The 24,593-nt window shown below is 42.7% G+C and overlaps 1 protein-coding gene across 2 annotated transcripts in view; it reads right to left on the bottom strand.

Annotated features, from left to right (window-relative positions):
* Window positions 1-24,593, bottom strand: part of LOC143788284 (vitellogenin-1-like) — a 112,326-nt gene that overhangs the window by 31,211 nt on the left and 56,522 nt on the right. For both annotated transcript variants that reach the window (XM_077277825.1, XM_077277826.1), the window contains 13 exons: window positions 17,927-18,046; window positions 17,170-17,353; window positions 16,195-16,285; window positions 15,729-15,914; window positions 14,013-14,160; window positions 8,479-8,698; window positions 6,508-6,701; window positions 3,431-5,452; window positions 3,251-3,307; window positions 2,658-2,798; window positions 1,937-2,137; window positions 832-974; window positions 612-750 (listed from right to left, as the gene is read on the bottom strand). In XM_077277825.1, coding sequence (XP_077133940.1) covers window positions 612-750; window positions 832-974; window positions 1,937-2,137; window positions 2,658-2,798; window positions 3,251-3,307; window positions 3,431-5,452; window positions 6,508-6,701; window positions 8,479-8,698; window positions 14,013-14,160; window positions 15,729-15,914; window positions 16,195-16,285; window positions 17,170-17,353; window positions 17,927-18,046 — 3,846 coding nt within the window. The remainder of the gene's footprint in view (window positions 1-611; window positions 751-831; window positions 975-1,936; window positions 2,138-2,657; window positions 2,799-3,250; window positions 3,308-3,430; window positions 5,453-6,507; window positions 6,702-8,478; window positions 8,699-14,012; window positions 14,161-15,728; window positions 15,915-16,194; window positions 16,286-17,169; window positions 17,354-17,926; window positions 18,047-24,593) is intronic.

Genomic DNA, 24,593 nt, shown 5'->3' with positions numbered 1-24,593 from the left:
TCTATCATCTATCTATTATCTATCTATCGATCTATCTATAATCTATCTATCTATTATCTATCTATTATCTATCTATCTATCTATCTATTTTCTATCTATTATCTATCTATCTATTATCTATCTATCTATCTATCTATCTATTATCTATCTATTATCTATCTATTTCTATTATCTATCTATCTATCTATCTATCTATTATCTATCTATCTATTATCTATATATCTATCTATCTATCTATCTATCTATATCTATTATCTATCTATTATCTATCTATCTATCTATCTATCTATCTATCTATCTATTATCTATCTATCTATTATCTATATATCTATCTATCTATCTATCTATCTATCTATCTATCTATCTATTATCTATCTATCTATTATCTATCTATCTATTATCTATCTATTATCTATCTATCTATCTATTATCTATCTATCCATTTATCTATCATTCAGGTCTCCAGACAATTACCAAATGTCCATGAGATATAATCCAACAATAAACAAACTCTTTCCCTTCCTCGTACACACGGACCGGTCACGGCCTCATCAGTCAGGTATATATGGGAATTGAGGCACAGATGTGAGCAGAGACGTGCAGTTTCTTACCTGTGGTGTCTTCAGGATGGTGTCATACGTGCCCGGAGAGCTGGCGGCCGCCTGTACAGTGACCCGGTGAGACGGGTTAGATTGGCGCATTTCTGAGAATCCCATAGTGTACGCTACACCGGGTACAAACGCCATGAGACTGTGTAAATGCAGAAATATCTACAATTAGGACTATGTGGACACCTGTCTGATACCAGAGGCTGAGTAATGACACTGTTACCTGTCAGCCGCGCTCCTCAGCCAGGTGGGCAGCCCCTTCCAACGCCACGAGAGCTGCACGGCCGGAGAGCCGGCTAGTTTCCCTGTGGACGCTTTACCTGTGACTTTATAGTCTTGGCAATTTTCTCCCCATCTCAGCATTGCCTAGAAGACATCATAATAAAGACATTAGGATTGTCCTATGTCTCTTCACATGTGGCCATCATGTGTTCATTCCCTGTGTCCCTCCTCCATGGCACACGATGTGTCTGAGATCTGTAATACATGGAGCCTGAACACAGAGCCGATCGTCTGCTCCATCTAGGTGCATCTCTTATACAGGGTCCATGCAAAGGGCTTTACATGAGCGTGGGCCCAAAGAGACACTTTACTCCCTGAGGAGCTTTGCAGGGCGGCCAACCACCGTCCATAACATACTGGTGGAGATCTGCTAGAATCTGTGCTGATCCTGCCGTAAGTAAAGGACTTCACGAGCTAATAAATAATCCTGAAAGTTTCAGAAGCATCTTATAATAATATCTATTATCTATCATCTATCATCTATCTATCTATTATCTATCATCTAAATACTGTATATCTATCAATTATCTATTTATCATCTATTATCTATTATCTATCTATTATCTAGTCATTTATTATCTATCTATCTATCATCTATTATCTATTATCTATCTATTATCTATCATCTATTATCTATCTATCTATCTATCTATCTATCTATCTATCTATCTATCATGTATCTTATCTATCATCTATTATCTATCTATATATCTATTATCTATCTATTATCTATCTACAGTATCATCTATTATCTATGTATTATCTATCATCTGTATATTTATTATCTATCTATTATCTATCTATTATCTATCTATCTATTTATCTTTCTGTCTATCTTCTCTATCCTTTCTCAGCCGGGAGGAAGTAAAGGACTGCAGTAATCTTCATCGCCGTCTACTTTGCTCCATATTGTAATGCATGGAGTGTGCAGCCTGCAGGTGAATCTAGGTGAGAAACTTGGATTTTCACACTTTGGTACATTTCCAAAGGGGATAAACACTATAAAACAAAGTTTCCATTCTAGTCTTCCCATACAACTTTCTTACTGAGGCTTTGTGGAATCCAGAAACAGAGGCATCTAAGCAGGTCTTCCAGTAACTCTTGTGATTCAGAGGGACCGCGATGACCTGCGCTTTCAACCTTGTTGGATCTATGTAAGCCGTGGTTTGGAGTCCTTGGTGCTGAGCATCACTCGTGATAGATTTCACCAGAAAAACGAAGTTGGGGGACATTGCACCAGACAAGTTCTGCAAGGAAGATACAGAATAATAAAAAAAATTGGTTTCTAAAAATGAGTTACAGATGAAATTATTGATCGATTTTAATCTTTCCAATTCAGAGGAAAGTTTTATCATTTTGTTCTGGATGTGAGTTATTAGTTGATAACACCCAGAACATAAAGCAACGTGACAATACTTAACCCATTAATATGTTTTACGGGTTTATATGATGTTTCCTCTGCTCTGTCCCTCCCTCATGCTAAAGCCTTGGGCTGCACGGCGACATTGAAATCGAAGTGTTGCATTGTGTTATCACATCTGATACTTTCCTGTGGTGTCACATTGTCACCTGTGACGTCCTGCGACTGTGACAAAAAGCTGCAAATGTTTCCAAATGAGTTGGATTTGGGACTCGCCAAAGTTTCTGTTGACTGGAATATTGAGCATGGACTCAAACCCTGATTGGTGCCAAATGGCAATAGGAACATAGCGAAAACCAACCCCCTGCCCAAGAAAATAATGTCACTGTATTAATATGAAAGCAAACCTCGTATGGTAAAGGATTCATTCCACTGCTACTGCGGCTGCTGCTACTGCGACTGCTGCTGCTGCTACTGCGACTGCTGCTGCTTCGTCTACTACTGCTGCTGCTGTTTCGTCCTTTGCTGCTGCTGCTTCTCTGTGACTTCTACAAAAACAGGTACAAATAATGAGTTAGAAACATCAACCGTTTAAATTGATTTTCTACAAATCAACAGGGGAAGAACAGCTGAGTAAGACGCAGACCAGCCTAACTAGGGGCCACATATTCTCCCGATGGGTGGGTTCCCGTGGATATAACATAACATGACATATTCAGTTTAACAAAGTTTTCAATGTTTTAATACAATAATGCTCACATCAATTTGTTCCTAGGTGTAATAGACTCAATTTATTTACGGCTGCACCCCAGTGTTGTGGCATAAAAAAGTTAAAAGGTGCAAGGTGCCGGTAAATGTTTTTTGCCTGTGACTTCCACCAACCATGATCCGGCTCAACGTGCACCTGATCTATCATCCACCAGTCGTGTTAATCCCATCTCTCAGCATATTACATCATAACATGTAAATATTCTAAAAATACTCGTTATTAATTTCTTACCAGAAGAGCAGATGTCGACCAAAACTTAGCAGAGTGAATCTGAGGAGCGAAAAGTTCCTGAAAAATTGGGGGGAAAATATAGAAAATAATACAATGAAGTAAGAATAAAATCAATGATTATAAGAATATAAACAAGAAGGAAAGATAAAGCGACGTAAAATACAGAACCATGATTGTTACCATGTAATGCGATGACTCTTTTGGAGAGGAGTCATGTTGGATTTCCATCCGATGATTCCTACCACAGTCCGTACAGTTTGTGACATCTGCAGACTTAGTTTTGCTACTTTTTCTTATAGTTTTCCAATGAACTTTATGGGAATCTTTTGGGTCATTTTTATGTTTTTGCTGCACACCAGGGTTTTCTCTGCTACTTTCTATGGGTTTCTTTGGGCTTTTTGCATGTTTCTTGTCGTGTCTCTTTTGACTTGAGCTACTGCTTTCGCTACTACTTTGCTGCTGTTTTCTCCGATTCTTTCTTGGGTTGACCTCTTGAATACTTTGACTGCTGCTCTCACTACTACTACTACTACTGCTCTTTACATGCTTTCCTTTGCTCTTCTTGGTCCTCTGGACACTATCACTACTTTGAAATTTGCATTTTTCCTTATCACCTTTGCCATGTTCTTGAGAATGATGACATTTGGAGTTATGGTGGCCTTTGTGAGGGCTTCGTTCTTTTTCATCATGTTGCTCTTTGTGCTGGTCTTCCTTAGGAGTTTTCCAGCAAGTACAATGCTTTTTCCCACCGGTTGACTCAGGATCCGCTCCTGCTTGATGACGGTGTTTTTCTGGGATACGATGGTCTTCTGTTTCATTTCGAGCTTTATGTTGATGTTTTATATTTTTACTCTCATGCTTATCTTTCTGATGATGGTCCTCCTGATCTTCTTTTCCTCGTTGTGACGTGTGTGGAGGAATTTGATCTTCTTCCTCATCACTTTGACCTTCTTTTTGGGTTTTATGGTGATACTGATGGTCATCTCCTTCTCGCCAGTTCTTGTTTTTGGGTCCCTGGTGATCTGCATGATGATGGTCTTCATCTTGGGCATCCTTATGTGGATTCTTGTTTTTACCAGTTTCGTGTTGGCTTTTATGGTCACTCTTATGTGTTCCTGCAATATGTTTTTCATGTTCTTGGCTTTTGTGTTGATCTTTTTGGTCTTCAATATCATCTGTTTGTCCTTTTTTCTGGTTTCCATGTTGATGTTTATGCTCTTCTCCTTCCTGCCGGTTCTTCTCTTTGGGTCCCTGGTGACCTGCATGATGTTGGTCCTCATCTTGGGCATCCTTATGTGGATTCTTGTTTTTACCAGTTTCTCGTTGGTTCTTATGGTCACTCTCATGTGTTCCTGCAATATGTTTTTCATGTTCATGTTTTTTGTGTTGATCTCTTTCATCTTCCCTCTCATCAGTTTGACCTTTTTTCTGGTTTCCATGTTGATGTTTATGTTCTTCTCCTTCCTGACGGTTCTTCTCTTTGGGTCCCTGGTGACCTGCATGATGTTGGTCTTCATCTTGGGCATCCTTATGTGGATTCTTGTTTTTACCAGTTTCGCGTTGGTTTTTATGGTCACTCTTATGTGTTCCTGCAATATGTTTTTCATGTTCATGGCTTTTGTGTTGATCTTTTTGGTCTTCCCTCTCATCAGTTTGACCTTTTTTCTGGTTTCCATGTTGATGCTTATGTTCTTCTCCTTCCTGCCAGTTCTTGCTTTCATGCCCAACATGATGACTCTTATCCTGTGGGTTCTTATGAGGATTCTTGTTTTCTCCATGCTTTTGATCTTTTCTGTGGTTGATCTCATATACTTCTGCTTCATCTTCATGATGTTCATGGCTCCTATGATGCTTCTCATCTTCCACTTGCCCACGTTGCTTCTTGGCATGCTTTTGTTGCTCTTCTGTCCAACACTTGCAATGGACTTCCATTTCCCTTTCTTTTTTCTGAGGACCTTTGTGGTCATGGATCTCATCTGTTTCATGATGCCGCCTTGGATTTTGGTGTGGTGTTTGTGATTTATGTTGACCTTTGTGATGGAGTTTGCTTTGATGCTTCTTAGGTTGTTTATGCTTTGCATGTCGCTTCTGCGTCTTTTCATGGTTCAGTTCATGGCCAGAGTTGGCAAATGATGAAGAATCCATTGAAAACGTGGTATTATTTCCAGATGAATTATTACTTGTGCTGTTCCACGATTCACTCTGGTAGAAAGAAATTAGACTATGTTATTTTAGCCATTGCCGCCATTTTACTTCACTTCCCTTATAATAAATACAGTAATATTGTTTAATTCATCATTTATAAGAGCCAACAAATTGTAAATTAAGACACAAATCAGCCAATCAGAGCAAAACACTGCCTCACCGGGAAGGCGCGTTCTGCCAGCTAGGACAAGAAAGAGGCTTTCTGGCTGCGGGGACCAAACCTAAATTTAAGGACTTCCTTTAACTCTCTTGTATTTGCACCTGGAGACAGAACCGTCACCTCGGGACGACACCAGCTCCAGGGCTGCAGTGAACCTCCACACTGAGAAGATGCTAGTCTGGGGTAAAGCTGGTTGAGATCTTGGCTGAGACCTCGTTGACCAGTAGTGGCAAATTTTGCGCTGGAATAAGATGGGCCAAATTCTTTAAGAGACGTGCACTTGTAAATGAGTTTGGCACAACTTTCAGCTGTCGTGCTCCATGATTAGAAATGTTACTCTGGTTGGAGACTGAGGCCAAAAAGAGTGAAAATGTTGTGCAATTTAAAATATTGGAATACTCTACTTAACGAATCGGCCTCATAGTATTGAAAAAATAAAGGCCCAAATTCATGAAGATTGGTATTTTTTTGTGCCATGCTTGACGAAGAGATGCACCAAATTCTTGAGTCGTGCTTCCCTTGGCCACTCCAGCTCCCAGCCAAGCTCAGTTCATTTATCAAAAAGTTGGCAGAGTTGTCCGGGACTGTTGCAAAATTGCAAAAAGTTGCTAAAGTTTTGAGAACTTTTGAGTTGCACAAATTTTTTTGAAAGTTCAAATGATTTTACACCAGAATTTTGGCAAAAATTGTTTGATCTATCGTCCTTGTTGTGTCTCTGATTATCAGTTTCGTCCCTGGACTGACATGTCTCCCCTTATGTGGTTCCCTTTCTCCAGTCTCTGACATTATCTGGTTCTTGCCTCGTAGTCTTATTTGGTTACTATATTATATTATTTGTCTTGTACATTATGTATCTCCTCTGAGCTCGCACATCACCTCCACTCTTCCTTACCTCCTTCCATGTTTCTTTGCTGCTGCCGAGAATCTTCTTCAGCTTTGAAAGAGCCACGTGGCCCATTGGGTTTTCCATCTCGCTCGTTTCCCCATCAGTTCTCCGTACATTTACTGAACGCACCATTTTCACAGCCGCCCCGGGCCCTGCTTGAAATTCTATTTGTATTTTCTCGACCGAGGCATCTGCGTGCGCTAAAAAAAAAAAAAGAGGAGCACTTACAGGTTTAATTATTGAAAAGCCTGAAATTCAATACACCTTTGTATGGGTCTGTTCGGCATAAAAGCAAATCTCTTGAAAATAAGGCCTTTCGGTTCTACGCGGCTGCTCGGCATTGTGTACTTTGTTTCTCACTAAACTTTGCTGTAATTACTTTGTGACTCGTTATCTTGCATTAAATTGCAGCGTATTAAGCAAATGGATTTATTACTAATTTTGCTGGAGAAGCCTCTTACCGTCAGTGCCTCCTGTTCATATTGGTTTATATATAACGATAAAAAAGGATTAAATCCAGTGCGGTATTATTAATGTAAGCACTGCTACATCTGGAGTTGTCACAAACATTATCTTCACACTGGGCAAATGCTCATGTTGTTGTTCTAGCCTCCTGTATAAAGATCAAAGTTGAGGCATTGTGTTTTTGTGGTTCCTCCTGGCACTTAATGTCGTAATGCCACTCCCCTAGTCACACCCCTGCTTAAGTATTGCTGCTCCTGGGCGGAGCATGACACAAGGATTCTTTCTTTTTGTGTCCTGTAAAGTAATTAGCAATGTGACCCTACACTAGGCCTTAAGCAAGGGCCCAGTTTTGATTAGAGTGCCCCTTTTAAAGACTTTGCACAGAATTGTAATGTAACTTGTTGTGAAGCCCTCGGAGTAAATGCTGTCATCTCACCAGACGTAACTGACAGGGTCCATTACCTTATCATAGAAGTTGCTTTGAGCCCCTTCTACATTTAGTTGAACACTCACTGAATTGATGAGTTGCTTAATACTAAGGCTAATTATGCCGCAGTGAGCTGACATCAATAGCCTGGGAAGCTCCATGAGTATTACCCCCTTCCCAGGCTATAAACATCTGCCCCAGCCGTCGGCTTTGCCTTTGCTAGTTACGAAAATTGCGCTGGAGCCCACTCCATCTTTTTTCCAATAAATAATCGTTTATTAATTAAATACATGTCCAGTAATTTGTACACACTGTAATAATTGTATTTGTCACTGACATCTATATATCTATCTATTCTATATGTATTCACTGTATGTAATCCATCTCTTCTATCCTGCCGGCTCCTGCAGTGATTTTACAGTACACGGAAGATGAATTTCCGGCCTATCTATCTATCTATCTATCTATCTATCTATCTATCTATCTATCTATCTATCTTTTATCTATCTATCTATCTATCTATCTTTTATCTATCTATCTATCTATCTATCTATCTATCTATCTATCTATCTATCTATCTATCTTTTATCTATCTATCTTTTATCTATCTATCTATCTATCTATCTATCTATCTATCTATTATCTATCTATCTATTTTCTTCCTCTTATCTATCTATCTATCTATCTATCTATCTATCTATCTATCTATCTATCTTTTATCTATCTATCTATCTATCTATCTATCTATCTATTATCTATCTATCTATTATATATATATATATCTAATATATATGTGTGTGTGTTTTGATAAATATTTCCTTTGAAAACGATGTGTAAATGACATAGAGAATGGCTGTATGTAAGAACTCATGTTAAGATCGCACTGCACTCGGATGTAAATCGGATTGTACTCACATGACACTCGTGCGACTCTCGTCAGGGAGACTCGGGCCGATTTTTCATACGTTTAGTGTGACTCCGGCCAAAGGCACACTCACACTCACACTTCCAGGAGGAGTAACAGAGGAACATCTATGAAAAGATGTTCTAGACACGTCCCGTTAACATTCATTCTAATAGATTACCTGGCTTAAACATGAGCTTGAGCGAATGCTCCCCAATTACATGATAGAGGGGGCAGTTTCGGGCATAAGCAGCTGTCGAGCTATTCTTCTCCAAGCAAACCTGGAAGCCAAAATGACTTGTCCGAGCACACATGGAAAAATCCCGGGAGTCCGCCCGTCTGTGCGGCTGATCGGACCAGTACGCGTTCTCTTTGTCCAGAACTTCTGCAGAAAACTTTCCCTGCGAGTTGATGGAAGAGATGTCATTGTCTGCAGGTAGCAATGTGGCATTAAATGTATTTTGAATGAAGCCTGCTACTTTTTAAATTAAATCCTTCTTAAAATCCACGCGGGATCCCCGCCGATACTTTGTGTTTCTGTGTTAGTGAGATCTTTTTTTTTTTTTTTTGCTAAGTGCTTTTCAGTCTCTGGTTCCTTACAAGTCTATTATTATTCCCAGGAGAAAAGTGAAGGTTTTGTTCATGGAGATTGATTGAAAATATGTTCGGGGAAAAAAAAAAACTTTTAAGAAACAAACCTTTTTCAGGGCCACACGTGGCCCAAGCCCGTATTAAATCACCACCTACTGCTTCCTTCCTGAGTTCTCAAAGTCTGTGATACATTTCCCCAAACATTCTCCCAAACCACATATCATTTACCTGAAAGCGAAATTCAGATATCGCCTTTAAATAAATCAGCTGCGCTCCACCGCGCTCCGTGGGTTTAACGGGGGAGACTTGCGAATCCCAGCAAGTTATTATTCAATACGTTTTCAATGTTACTTTTAATTCTTCTTAATTTTTCTTTTCATTTTTCAACCTTTTATTTACTTTTTATAGTTTATTTACTACTTTTTTATTTGATCCCTTTTTTGATTTCTTTTTTTTTTTCTTTATTATTAATTTACTGTTTGTACTGAAAATTGGATATTTACTGATTGCACAACAGAACTTTTCGATGCGTCAGAGCTCAGTTCTCCATTGATCTTTGTGTCGTTTTCTCAGGACGGTAGAATGTCACTAATTATTGGTGCTTCTAACATCACACCCAAGGCGAGAAATGGTGGATGGTTGGGGGTTTGACCAATGGGCGCGAGCAGTGACCGTGCATGGGTGTTGTGTCTACATGGGAGTTCTGGGGTATACTGGTTCGGCTCATAGAGTACGCCAGCTGATAGGTCATGCAATGCCCCATGGGAAAAGGTATGTAAATTGACTCTCCCCCAGAAGGAAGTCTCTTGTGCCCCCTGTTTGTATATTGATGTCTGCCCCTTTTGGAGGAGACTTTGGTTTGGTTAATACTCCCGGTTTGCAAGGCTAATTAAAGTGTACAACATTAGCTTAGAGAGTAGCGATATGTACCCATGGATAGCACCAGAGAGACATTGTTTCTGCCTTCTGGTAGAGAGCTAGTTTGCATGCTGTATTGGAAGTACGGACCCCAACAGCTTTATATGTAACTTCCATAGAGTTGTATGGACGATCGGTCTACTTGCTTGACCTCCTCTCAATGTAAATCCACCTCACTGGGAAAATACTGGTCAGTCGGGGTCCAGCAGAGGTATACTGGCCAATAAAGATGGGTTGCCTATCCTACAGTTGTCAATGCCTGGAATACGACTTTAAATGGGTCGCCCTATCCGGTCTTCTGACACCATTTCCTGTAACCCAATGGAGCCTCATAGACAGAACAAGTTCCTTTATTCGAGGGAATATGGGATAATCCCCCTATTATTACTATCTTCCACATCACAGATCTTCACAGAGACCAGATACATTGCAGCAAAGCCTCTAAATGGAAACTATTGAATTTCTTTTCACTGACAGCAGTCAGAAATCTTAAAAATGGCGCAGAATTGAAATGAACAAAATTGTAAGGGGGTCCTGAATAAACCCTCCTAGAGTGAGATTTTTTTATTGGCCACGCCCATTGCCTCTAAGCCACACCTTCCCAAAAAGAGCAAAATTGAATGTCATCTTCATACTCGGCCAAAGCATTAAAGGCGCCATTAATGTTGCAATAATTACAATTCTGTTTACTTTTATAGACAGATTATTCTATTTTTATTATTTTTTTGTAATTGTTTCCCATTAACGCTTTATCCATCTTGTAGAGAAATATAACTATATAATAAGTTGAATTTATTGAACTTTTCTCCTTTTTAGATTGATATGAAAATCTGCATTTCCTTGAAAAGATCGGGTCTTCACAGGTGACGTATTTAGACTGAAGGTTATAAATAAAAATGGAGAGCTAAAGATAAGATGTAGAAAGACGTATATGGATGTGAAAGAATATACGTTTTTTTATATCTTGTCTTTATCTGTAACTTTTATTCTAAATACATTTCCTTTTTTTGCAAATCTCCTGTTAAGACTGGATGTTGGTAAGGAAATACAGATTTCCACAAACGGTGGAGAATGCGGGCACATAACAAGTAATTTTATAAATATTATAAATTATAGTTGTATGAGTATTCTCTTATCAAATAACCTTGAGGGTCCCTGAGAACATTTCTCATATTTAATTGTTATATGTGTCCGAGTATAATAAAGTTTTTTTAAATGGAAGACTTATTATATAATCTTTGCGCAGCAGAAAGTTCCATCGGCAATTAGCCAATCACAGGAAGCCCCAGCGGTAACTGTAACTAACTTAGCAGCAAGTGTTCAATTCCGTTGCAGCGCCACCACTGGAGAAATAAAGCATTACACATTTTCCATTATAATCAATGTACTGTGTAGGTAAGGATGAGATGTCCAGAGCAAGACACGCTCTTTGTAGCTGCTCTCAGTGGTGTATCCAGGGGGGGCAGCCGGGGCATGTGCCCCGAGCACAGCTGACAGGGGGGCGCCAGTGGGCTGCCTGATGATTAGGCGGTCCAAGGAGGCTCCTCGTCGAGACATACCCAGGGGTTGGCAGGGGAGGGGGAGCGGGGGCTGTCTAAATATACTCACCTGCTCCTGGCGCGGTCCCCGCAGGTCCCTGGCTCCCCAACTTCTTCCTGTACTGAGCGGTCACATGGTACCACTCATTACAGTAATGAATATGCGGCTCCACCTCCCATAGGGGTGGAGCCGCATATTCATTACTGTAATGAGCGGTAATGGTGACCGCTCATTACAGGAAGAAGCTGCTGGCGCCAGGGAAGCAGGGACTGCATAGCGCCAGGAGCAGGTGAGTATAACGGGGAGGGGAGCGCAGCGCTGCGCGATATTCACCTGCTCCTCGTTCCAGCCACCGCACTGTCTTCAGCGTCTTCTGCAGTGACGCTGAGGTCAGAGGGCACGGTGACGTGGTTAGTGCGCACCCTCTGCCTGAACGTCAGGTGCAGAAGACGCTGAAGATGGAGCGGCGGCTGGAACGAGGAGCAGGTGAATATTGAAAGTGCCGGGGGCCTGAGCGACGGAGAGGTGAGTATGTGATTTTTTTTTTTTTATCGCAGCAACAGCAAATGGGGCAAATATCTGTATGGAGCATCTTATGGGGCCATAACGTTTGTGCAGCACTATATGGGGCAAGTGTCTGTATGGAGCATCTTATGGGGCCATAATCAACATTTGTGGAGCACTATATGGCGCAAATATCTTTATGGAGCATCTTATGGGCCATAATCAACGTTTCTGCAGCACTATATGGCGCAAATATCTTTATGGAGATTCTTATGGGGCCATTATTAACCTTTATGCAGGATTATATGGGGCTCCTGATTCAATATGGATATTCAAAAACACTTAACCTACTGATGTCTCAATTAATTTTACTTCTATTGGTATCTATTTTAACATTATGGGGATTCAGGAATGTACCTTGGCTTGGTCATACAGTTTCAATAGAGTTAAGGTTCAAATGGGGGAGGTTTGGGGGGGGGGGGGCGCCAAACTGATCCTTTGCCCCGGGTGCAGGAAAGGCTGATACACCTCTGACTGCTCTCCATTATTCTTGAAAAATGAGGGTCCTCAACAGGGGCCCCCTATTACAGATCAGAGTTCCCAATTAATTTTATTAAAGTGTAACAGTTTATGAAAACAAGTGACCAAACACCAAACAATTACAGGTTCAGGTCGCCTAAAAAATAAAAATAAAAATATTAAAGAATTGAAAAAACAAAACACATTTTTATCACCCTCCTTTACCCAATGGAAAAGTAAATAAATAAATAAACACATTTTGGTGTCGGCATATTTGCTGAAGTCAGATCTATCAAAATAGAAATTATTTAAACCATGTGATAAATGTCGTTATTTTTCGATTACCCAATGTCTCACCCCTTCCCCCCAAAAAATGTGAACGTTGTGCCCCAAAATGTTAGAAACGATAAAAAGACAATTCCCAGCTATGAAGGCAACAGCAGGGATCTCGGCACGGAGAAAGCCATTCCTGTCCCGTGTGGCTCATCGAAAATTCAAGGAAGAAAGTAATGTGTTCAAATAATTGGAAAAAGGATGAAATCTATTTGGATATACCTGCGAATGTGACGATTTTAAGACTTTGGAATACAGTTTACCTTTATATTCGGTAAACGGCTGGAGCATCACATTCTTCCTTGAATTACCCCAAAATGTTACAGGTAAAAATTACCTCTCAGCACGCAAGACACGAAACCTCACATAGCCCCAGTGATGGAAAAAAAGGAAAGTTTTAGGATTCAGAAATTAGCCAAACAAAGCCCAATCTTGTTTTGTTTTTTTTTAACAAATTTCATAATTTTTTTAACCACTAAAATATACAAGTTTGCCATCGCTGTAAGTGTCCTGATCCGAACAAGTCCTGCAAAAACAATAAGTGAGCCCTCTTGTGGTTTGTCTACTGAAAAATAAAGCAAAAGTTATAGGTGAGGAAAAAAACAAAAAGTGCAAAAATGAAAAATGGACTCTGCGTGAAGGGGTTAAAGGGCTATTTCCATCTCTGACATTCCGGAAATTATTACCATAAATATCTAATGGATGTGGAACCCTCAAACGTTTGTTCCCATGAATGGAGGGGTGACTGTCCCTGCAAGCTCTCCCCATTCACTTCAATGGGGGTCGTCAAGAGTCATGCTTGCTCAGCTACTTTCAGACTCCCGTAGGAGTGGATGGAGAGACCCGCACTTGTGCAGATACGTCTCCATTCACAGCAGCCGTCCCATTCTCGCGTCCTAGAGTCAGGACACACACCGATACCTTTGCCACAGGCGCCTGAGTTGGAAGCGCTACTTTAAGGCTGCAGCAAGAAGTTTTACGCAGAGAAGTTACAGGTAAACCAAGTGCAAAATTGAATAAATGGAAGCCCCGGAGTCGATGGCACCATCGCAAATCATGAGCAATTGCTGCCCTCCATCAGCGCTCGCAGGGCAGCGCTTCGTCCCTAGTGTCGGCGCGTTCTCAATCACGGAGATAGGTAGAAAGACGACGTGAAAATGTTTGCTGTGCTCTTCAGCCCAGACTAAGCAATATACATGCGACTAACTGCAGGCAAGAGTGGGAAAAGCAGGAGGCCATATTTTACTACGAGACGGCGCGAAGCCCAACAGTGAAAAGTACATTTCTGGGAGGATAGTGAATTCTCTTTACCTCGGTCCTTGGCGCGTCCCCCGCTGACAAGGCGCTTGGATTAAAGGTCTGCTTCAGTACATTGGGTTCTGTTCCAGCAGCTACGATTGGAGTCATTCTCGCCGCAGCTAAATCCTCCGCATTTCTGGTTACAGCGAATGCCTTTGACCTGAACATAAAATATTGCTGATCGTAAAGAAACATTTGGAAGACTTGTAGCAACCACGAGTTCTGCTGTTTATTCCGTTCACGGACTTTTTGAACTTGACTGCACTGAGATGAGCAAATCAATTAGATACAGATCAAATTTGTGTAGAATTTTAGAACATTTTCTGGATTCGGCAAAGTCAAGCAATTCAATGAGATTCGATGCCCACTGCCATTTTACACAAAGCAGAAGATTGTATCAGGCAGAAAAGGCACTTATAACTTTAGGTGCATGCAGGCGGGCTCTCCCATAATGCCTTGCTGCTATCAAATCACATGGTATAGTGCAGCCAATCAGTAGAGTTCATCATAGCCTGTATAAAAGCCATGGCAGGGAATGCAGGAGCCATATTAGCAAGACCCTGGATATTGAGAGTACGTCACATCTCACAGCTATGATGATAGAGAGGGAAAGCCATAAAATACTGAATAAACCTTACAGACCGTGTGTGACATCACGGCAGTTACCCATAACCATTTATCTTGAAGTCACTTACGCATTATTACTAATGCTGTTTTCTTTCCATAAAGAGCTTGAATAGGTTTGGTTACAGTCCTAGGAGACCTCAGAGTGTCACACACGTGTTTTCATGGCAAATAGAGGGTTTGATGTACTTTCAAATTAATTATTCCATTTTTTTTTTTATAAATTTGACAATACAAATTGGAATTTCAAAAGATTTCCTCATCTCTAGTAATAATGTCTTCACCTTGGACTTTAAAAAAAAAATGTAAAACAGCATAAAAAAATAAACAAAATGGAAAGCATTGCAAAAGTAAAAGTATGTGAACCCTCAAACATTCCAAAATCATGAACCTTTATATGACGCTGGTCCATTCCCCACACCCCTCTCTGTTCTCTCCACTCCTCTCTGAAGATGATTTTCTATGGGATTTTAGCATATACAATAAGGATTTTATGACAATTGACCCATAAAATCAAAACGGCTCTGTGCAAGCGAGAATGGTTTTGTAGCGTATTGCTACCCACGGTTGGTCTTTATACATTGCAGAAAATATATTAATTTCATAAATATTGAAATCCCTGAGGATTCGTATGAGGAAGTTTAAGGCCTCGCCCAAACTGGCTGTGAGCGCTCTAAAAACTTTACGGAAAGGCCCATGGTGGAGACTTTGCACAAGCACTTCTTCCTTTTTGAGGTCCATTTTGCAAATCAATTGTCAAAAAAATGGATAGTTTGAGGACGTATCGCCCCTGTATCCATAGACTTGATAAATTAATCTACTTCTAGAGACACCTATACAGAATGATCCAAATTCATGGGGAAAGTCGATTGGAAAGTTTTAGAACTTTCCATCCATGTTGAGTGGATCTTCTTGTGACCCCCCTACTTCATTTAAAAAATGCAACTAAAAAAAGAAACAATGTTGCAAACAGTCTAGAGTGAAATTCTACCTCGTTTTATGTACGCAGCTCCAATGCAGACCTTGTATGTGTGTCCATGGTGACACCCTCAGCGACTGACTTATATCAGTTTGGTGGCCTCGATATAATGGTTACTTACTTACCTTATGGACAGAACTTCGTTGACTTGTTGAGTTGGAATATATTCCACTTTGAAATGGTTTTGGTCGACATTAATAGCGGCTTCCACGTTTCCTGGAAGATCGATGCTGAGTTGTGTCCGGAGTTCCATTCCCGCCTGGATGAGATCAGTCTTCACGCCAAACGTAAATACAATGTCCTTGATCATGCTAAAAGATGGGGGGAGAAGGGAAAGGTAGAATTCTAATTTTATTTCCATTTGTTAGTTTCGGATCTCCCACCATCCCTGTTACTTATATCACTGCCCATTTAATGTCCTTCTATGGAAGCCCTTGGTCTAAAAACACCAGGAGTTTCGTTCTGCCATGAGCCTCTCTGAGGATGTGTAACCTGCACACGTTCGGCCTTGCATCCCGGCCGCCCCTCCAATCATAAAAGGCCATTGCCAAAGACCCAACAAAATCTAAAGTATCATATATTACACTATACCTTAGAGAAAATTTGGTTTTCAGGTTCATGTTGGATTGAAGTAGCTGGATAAAACTTGGGTCTTTTGGTTCAGGAATGATGTGGGCTTGAACTGTCAATTAGAAGAAACCTTTAATTAAAGGTTATGGAAAAAATTCTTTGAGCTGCAGTCCTCATTCCGTCATTCATTTTCAGACCCTTTAATATGCAGTTCTCCTGATTTCAGACTTGGCTCCGGAAGGAGTGACCCTCTCAGTAATACATGCTGGATTTGTGTCCAGAATTCTGCTCTGTTTACTAGCTCTCATGTATCAGTACAGCTTCATTCCTGGAGTGATTTCTCCCTCTGATACATTCTTGTGTGGTTATATCTCAACTGACTGCACTGATCCTGCCTGTGGTCTCCTCTACCGCTGTCTCCACACTAATGTTGCCTTTATAATCTCTCTTCGTCTCCTTGAAGACTCTGCATTTGGTTTCTCTATCTACACAGTCTACAATAACTCTGACCCTGGGACTTGTTCCTCCTTTCTAATGGGGCCAATCCACCTTCAGTAGATATAGAATGAACGCACAATGTCTGACAGCTATTCCTCCTTCTGCCCATACACACGTGTTTTCAGTAGAGAGAAGGAAGTAAATTGCTGCCAGACCCCAGAAGACAAAACTATCGTGAGATGAAATTCAACCACCCAAACGTTCTTTCCCACCGACATGTGAGATCTGTGGAAAGTCAGGAGACCCCCAAACACATAAGATCCCACTCACTGGTATCTTTATCACAGAGAAGTGAATGGCAGTAGAGAAAGTCCAATGTCTGAGCATTTGTCAATAGCAGCAGCACAGCCGGCTATGTGAAGGAGTTGCACAGACTTTCCGGAAAAATGACAAATTTGGTATTAAGAGTAAAAAATGAGAAAGGACCTGGTCACTGGACATATAAACAGTGAGAACAACAGCTATTGGGGGTGTCGCTGCCATAGTGAGTGGTCTTACGCTGCAGTTGAGCCCTTGTCACAGACGAGTAGTGCAGGCTGGTTTCCAGAGGCAGACCCACGCAGGTTGGTACAACAAGACGATTCTCACTTGATAGTAAGGGTTTTGACCAATTTATGTCCACCCCATCCCGGAGAGCGCTCACAGCCGATCTTAGGGCAGAGTATTTATTACTGGGAAGAAACTACGAAACAGAAACCAATTAATTCATATTAATTACATGCAGAATATGCAGAAATTGCAGAAATGACCTTCATCCCATTGTAGTCAATCAGGCGACCATTACCAAGATCGGTGGTGACCTTCCCCAGATGTATTAGTGAGAGCACTATGGAGGCAGCTCACGCAGATGGGGCCCAGACCAGACCTTTTTCTATACAACCACAGCCTCGTACATGGGTCCTGCAGCTCAGCTCCCACTGACTTCAATAGGAGGTGAGCTGCAGTACTGAGAATGGCCACTACAGAGGTTACGGCGCTGTGCTGGTCCGGCTCTGCACACCATTTCTGCCCCCAGGAGCTGCCACCAGCTGATTTCTGGAGATGTTGGACTTTGCATTAATTGTACCAGGAAGGACAAATTCTAATTTAGCATTTATCCCTATGTCATGATTGAATGTCATTCACTGGGTTTTTGTGTTTTATGACAGACTACTGGAAAACCAAGTTATTTGTGAAGACTATGGGCCAAGTAAGCCACCATGTCGGGATCAGCTGGATGAAGGTTCTGATAAGGACCCCGCAGTATTATTCTTACCTGCAATATGTTCTCTATGGAGTTCTTGTTAATCACATAGTAGAGAACCTCTTGTCCAAACAACCTCAGGTAAACTGTAGCGAGCGGATCGCTGGAAGAAAGCGGTTTCCAGTTGTGTAACTGTAATAAAACAATTTTCCTATGTTGAACTTTTTTTTACAAAAAATCAAGTTTGAAAACCATATAAGAAAAGATTGTATCACATTTACATGTAACCCCTCATAGCGCTGCGCCCCTTCCAGTATGTGACCTCATAGAGCTGCGGCCCTCCATAAACCAATATGTGACCTCATAGAGCTGCGCCCCCTCCACAAACCAATATGTGACCTCATAGCGCTGCGCCCCCTCCATAAATCAGTATGTGACATCATAGAGCTGCACCCCTCCACAAACCAATATGTGACCTCATAGAGCTGCACCCCTCCACAAACCAATATGTGACCTCATAGAGCTGCGCCCCCTCCACAAACCAATATGTGACCTCATAGAGCTGCGCCCCCTCCACAAACCAATATGTGACCTCATAGTGCTGCGCCCCCTCCATAAACCAATATGTGACCTCATAGAGCTGCGCCCCCTCCATAAACCAATATGTGACCTCATAGAGCTGCACCCCTCCACAAACCAATATGTGACCTCATAGAGCTGCGCCCCCTCCATAAACCAATATGTGACCTCATAGAGCTGCGCCCCCTCCACAAACCAATATGTGACCTCATAGCGCTGTGCCCCATCCATAAACCAATAGGTGACCTCATAGAGCTGAGCCCCCTCCATAAACCAATATGTGACCTCATAGCGCTGCGCCCCCTCCATAACCCAATATGTGACCTCATAGCGCTGCGCCCCCTCCATAAACCAATATGTGACCTCATAGAGCTGTGCCCCCTCCACAAACCAATATGTGACCTCATAGCGCTGTGCCCCATCCATAACCCAATATGTGACCTCATAGCGCTGCGCCCCCTCCATAAACCAATATGTGACCTCATAGCGCTGCGCCCCCTCCATAAACCAATATGTGACCTCATAGAGCTGCACCCCCTCCACAAACCAATATGTGACCTCATAGCGCTGTGCCCCCTCCATAAACCAATAGGTGACCTCATAGCGCTGCGCCCCCTCCATAAACCAATATGTGACCTCATAGCGCTGCGCCCCCTCCATAACCCAATATGTGACCTCATAGAGCTGCGCCCCCTCCATAAACCAATAGGTGACCTCATAGCGCTGCGCCCCTTCCACGGTTAGGTAACTTTTACAATTGAGATTGCAAAATTGCCACCTGCCCAAAAATTCTCACCATGGCGGCAAAAAATGGTGGCTCAAGTCAAATGTATAGACTGTTTACCAGCTCTCATGCAATAGAAGCCGGAGAGGAGGCTTCTCCTATGGGGAGAACATTGGGAATTATTACTTTAGGGATCAGAGACCGATTTAGCAGAGAACCACTTATATCTACAGGAGAGAAAATGTTCAGCCGTTATCTTATACGTTTGTATCATCACAGACAGCCCCAATAGCATTAAAGCTACAGTGGCAATTGGATGATCCTAAGACCCAAGCAAATCGACTTTAGAGTAGCTCGGTGGGTCAGTGGTTAGCATGATGGCTCAGTGGTTAGCATGGTGGCTCAGTGGTTAGCATGATGACTCAGTGGTTAGTGCAGTGAATCAGTGGCTAAGACTGTTGCCTTGCAGCGCTGGGGTCTGAGGTGTTTGCGTGGATTTTCTCCAAGTTCTCTGGTTTCCTCCCACATTCCAAAGACCTACTGATATTGACTGTAGATTGTGAGCCCCAATGGGGACGGTGCCGATAATTTCTGTAAAGCGCTACGGAATATGATAGCGCTATATAAGTGATTAAAATAAATCAATTTTGATGCATTACTACATATTACATGGAGCGCAGTCCTCCACATAGAGAATGAACGGACGCCGGTCTTTCATGTGCACTGCTGATCCATTCAGATGGGGGGTAAAGTGTCCTGTCCTGGCATTCGGTAGGGATCCGACTGATCTTTAACTTTTCGGAGTTGACGGAGAGGGTCCTTCATCTCCTTATTTATTGGTGGCTCTCTTCCAGCAGTGCAATGTTAGACCTCACAAGGGTGAAGATGGACCTGATGGTGCACAGGTCCTTATTTTGAGAACTAATGGAGCTATGGGGAGGAATAAGAATGAAATGTTTTAGGCTATGTGCACACCTTGCGGATTGGGGTGCAGAATTTTCCTCGCAAAATCTGCATCTCCTGGCAGAAACTACAGGTGCAGATTTGCCGCGGATTTTGTGCGGTTTTGATGCGGGATTGATGCGGATTTTGTGCAGATATTCTGCGTTTTTTACCACTGAGGATTTCTATAATGGAGGGGTGCAGAAACGCTGCAGATCCGCACAAAAGAAGTGACATGCACTTCTTTTCAATCCGCAGCGTTTCCACGCAGATTTTTCCGCACCATCTGCACAGCTTTTTTTTTTCCTTATTGATTTACATTGTACTGTAAATCACTGTGCGGAACTGCAGCGTTTCTGCGGGAAAAATCCGCTGCGGATCCGCACTAAATCAGCACCGTGTGCACACAGCCTTAAGGTCTTCCAGTTTGGAGCTCCATACCGAGAGGTTAGAAGATCCCATAACACACAGTGATTTTCTGTAAGATGCCAATTATATTATTCTCACTATTATTATTACATCACGTTACGCTGCAATTATTTCATTTTCCACAGAGTTTTATTCTGAGACCTTTGAGCTGTAACGAGTTGACGCCGGCATGTTTTTCATTTTTGACAGTTTCTTCTGACTCCCTGTAAATTATAGAAACAAAGTGATATCTGTGCGGGAAAATAGTTCTTAAAGAAAAAGCAGAATAATTCCGGTGGCGTTTGTGCGGAGAGGTGGACTGTGGTGCAGTCTGGAGAGCAGGACATTATTGTAATAAAGGATCATCAGAAATGCGACGTTCGCATCTTGTTTAGCGCGGGATTCGGGAAAGATTGCCATTTGTAAGAACGACTAGTTTGTAGGAACGTTGTGGTCACTGGGAGGTGCGAGCGCTGAGGACGGGTGACATATGGACACTGTCAGAGCCTGAATTTTCTCCTATAAATGCAGAGATTTTGTCAGCCTAAAAATAAAATCTTCTGCAATGGAAATTGTGAAACCAGAGTATTTTCCTCCAGCACACTACGTCTTGTGAGGGTTAAGTTAAAGGTGCATACATGGGCTGGTTTTATGTGGACAACAATAGAGAGGGTGGGAAGATGTCCACCTTATCTCCTCCTGCAGAGCCGGCACCGCAGTGTGCTGACAGGACCTGTGTGATGTCACAGTCATGTGACCAGTCAAGTGGATGAGGAGTCACATGGTCTAGATTTAAATATTTGAACTCAAGAGGCAGTCTGTGTTGTGTGTTTGGAGGGGAAAGACTCCAAACGTGGCTCCTGGAGGAGCTGAGGACTTTGTGTGTTACCTGCAGGTGAATCCTGCAAGAAGAGGACTCTATTGGACTTTATCTTTGTTTTGTCATTAGGCCAGAAAGGCCACATTTACTTTACTGAATCCTGCTACGGTTTATGCTGTGTTTTAATAAACCAGCAGGTGATTTACCTCCAGAGGTGTTCCTGAGTTTACTTCTGCAGCAGCTGAGTGAGTAAACCCCTCACACGTGGTGTTTTGAATGCAGGCAGCATTCCAGGAACACGTATAGCGTCTGTGGACATCAGCATGTCCTGGGTAAAATCCCCCATCCAGCACGAGTCCCCTAATGCTGGTATTAAGCACATGGTCTGTTGGCGATGTCACAATCCTGGACACGTAGACCCCTGTTGTCATATGTCCCCTGAACCAATGGAAGGCAGCCTAGGCAGGCATTGCTCCTATTAGGCCTGCGGTGTGGACTGTCAACCCGGCGAGGGGCCGCAGCCGTGTATCGTGTCCATCAGTGGGGTCATTGTTCTTGGACTTTTGGACTCTGGAAGTCTAGTGACCCTAATCAGTGCTACACTGCCCCACCAGTTGATCATTAATAAGTTTGTGGGCGTCCGCTGCATACATGGAGATGACAAGGACTACCCTGTAGCCTGAGTGACCATGGGAACAAACTATGCTACTAAGTCCCATGAGGTAGGGGTAGTAAAAGACTTAATACATTCTGTCATACTGGGGTGGGATTTTTCACTATTCTTGAACTTGTGGCAAAAGGAGGCTGTAAAGAGTGTCCCGGACAAAAGCTATGTCCCTTTGTAAGAGGCTCAATCAAAAGTAAAGATGGAGGAGTTTCTCCTATGTGTCCTCGCTGGAGAAGAGGATGAGACGATTACAGAGGAGCCCATCTTCCCTGAGATAGCAGTGCCTGAAGAGAACCTGCTCAACTTAGGGAACTTACATTAAAGGGGCATTTAATAATGTTACCCTATGTAATGGGGTTGCTCAAGAGCCGGGGCTGACACCAGGTACCCTCACTTTGCAGTCCATGGTGATTTTTTGTATTGGGTGACCAAACTAAGGGGAGGGGAGATAGTAGAGCAGCTGTTAGTTCTGGGACCATACCGGCGGAGGGTTTTAGACATGGCCTATTCGTATGTTTTGGGAGGACATCTGGGGGGTGGTGAATACTCAGGATAGAGTAAAGCGGAGGTTCTATTGGCCAGGATGTTACAGAGAGATCCTAAATTATTATAGGTCCTGTCCCACCTGTCATATAACCGCTCTTACTTCTCACTTCTGAAGCCCCTTAGTCCCATTGCCAGTGATAGAGGTCCCCATTGTGAGGATTACCGTGGACCTAGTAGGTCCCCTAGTTAAATCTGCACGGGGCCATCAGTACATCCTAGTGGTCATGTCCATATCCATGCTAGGACAGGCCTACCAAAGGAGATTTTGATGGACCAGGGAACCTTCTTTATGAGTAAAGTGATGAGGGAGCTGTTTAGAGTCCTCCAGATTGCGCAACTGCGAACCTCAGTTTACCATCTGCAGACGGATGGCTTGGTGGAGTGCTTCAATAAGACCCTGAAGGCCATGATCAAGAAGGTCATTGAAAAGGACGGTTGACATTGGGTATCTGCTTCCATTTCTTTTCCATCAGGGAAGTCCTAGATGAGAGTGACCACTCGCTGGAGTCACATTGAGCCCCTTGTCTCCTCCACCTCTTATGGTCAAACATAAAGCAATTTCCTTAGTTTCCAATGCTATTCAACCTCCGAGGACCTCGGCAACTTCCCAATTGTGACCAGTGCCAGAAATTGCAGCTAAAAAATTGCGTACCATTACTCAGGCAACACCTTTTGGACATTGCCTAACTCTTAGGGTACCGTTACACTAAACGATTTACCAACGATCACGACCAGCGATACGACCTGGCCGTGATCGTTGGTAAGTCGTTGTGTGGTCGCTGGGGAGCTGTCACACAGACAGCTCTCCAGCGACCAACGATGCCGAAGTCCCCGGGTAACCAGGGTAAACATCGGGTTACTAAGCGCAGGGCCGTGCTTAGTAACCCGATGTTTACCCTGGTTACCATTGTAAATGCAAAAAAAAAAAACAGTACATACTCACCTTCTGCTGTCTGTCACACGTCCCTCGCCGTCTGCTTCCTGCACTGACTGTGTCACTGCCGGCCGTAAAGCACAGCACAGCGGTGACGTCACCGCTGTGCTCTGCTTTTACTTTACGGCCGGCGCTCACAGTCAGTGCAGGAAGCTGACGGCGAGGGACGTGACAGACTCCGGAATGTGAGTATGTAGTGTTTTTTTTTTTTTACATTTACAATGGTAACCAGGTTAAACATCGGGTTACTAAGCACGGCCCTGCGCTTAGTAACCCGATGTTTACCCTGGTTACAAGCGAACACATCGCTGGATCAGTGTCACACACAACGATCCAGCGATGTCAGCGGGTGATCCAGCGACGAAAGAAAGTTTCAAACGATCTGCTACGACGTACGATTCTCAGCGGGGTCCCTGATTGCAGTAGCGTGTCAGACACAGCGAGATCGTATGTATATCGCTGGAATGTCTCGGATCGTGCCGTTGTAGCGACCAAAGTGCCACTGGTACCCTTAGAATCAGTGTTCCTTGGTTGTCTGTTAAAAGGTTATTTTGGGCTAAATGTATCAGTGTAGGGTCCATCACCCGGAGACCCATCAATTCCCAGTATGGGGTAATTGTTCTTTGTACCTCCCGGAGTGATGAGTGGCTGATTACACATACACTCTGCCTCTCCTTAAGTCAATATCATAGACAGACAGGCGAGTGCATATTACGGGCGCATGGGCGACTACCTGCATCATTCTTGAGCAAGATCTAGCGGCCAGGTGAGAATGGTGGAAGAACAGGGGACAAATCCCGTATTGTGGCAATCAGTGGGGCTGGAGTGGTGGTCCCCATACTGATCCAACATGATCTGGTGAATAAACAATAAGTTGCCCAAGTCTGAACACGCTGCTACATTTCACCCTCTTTCCATCATTAAGATACATTTTGCATGCTCATTCCATTGAGAATGGTGGAAGAACAGGGGACAAATCCTGTATTGTGGCAATCAGTGGGGTGGGAGTGGTGGTCCCCATAGTTATCCAACATGAGCTGGTGAATAAACAATAAGTTACCAATGTCTGAACACGCTGCTACATTTCACCCTTTTTCCATCATTCTGATACATTTTGCA

This window comes from Ranitomeya variabilis, chromosome 8 (genome assembly GCF_051348905.1).
Source record: "Ranitomeya variabilis isolate aRanVar5 chromosome 8, aRanVar5.hap1, whole genome shotgun sequence".
Lineage (NCBI taxonomy): Eukaryota > Metazoa > Chordata > Amphibia > Anura > Dendrobatidae > Ranitomeya > Ranitomeya variabilis.
The sequence above is the reverse complement of the archived record's forward strand: the minus strand, read 5'-3'. Positions and strand labels throughout refer to the sequence as shown.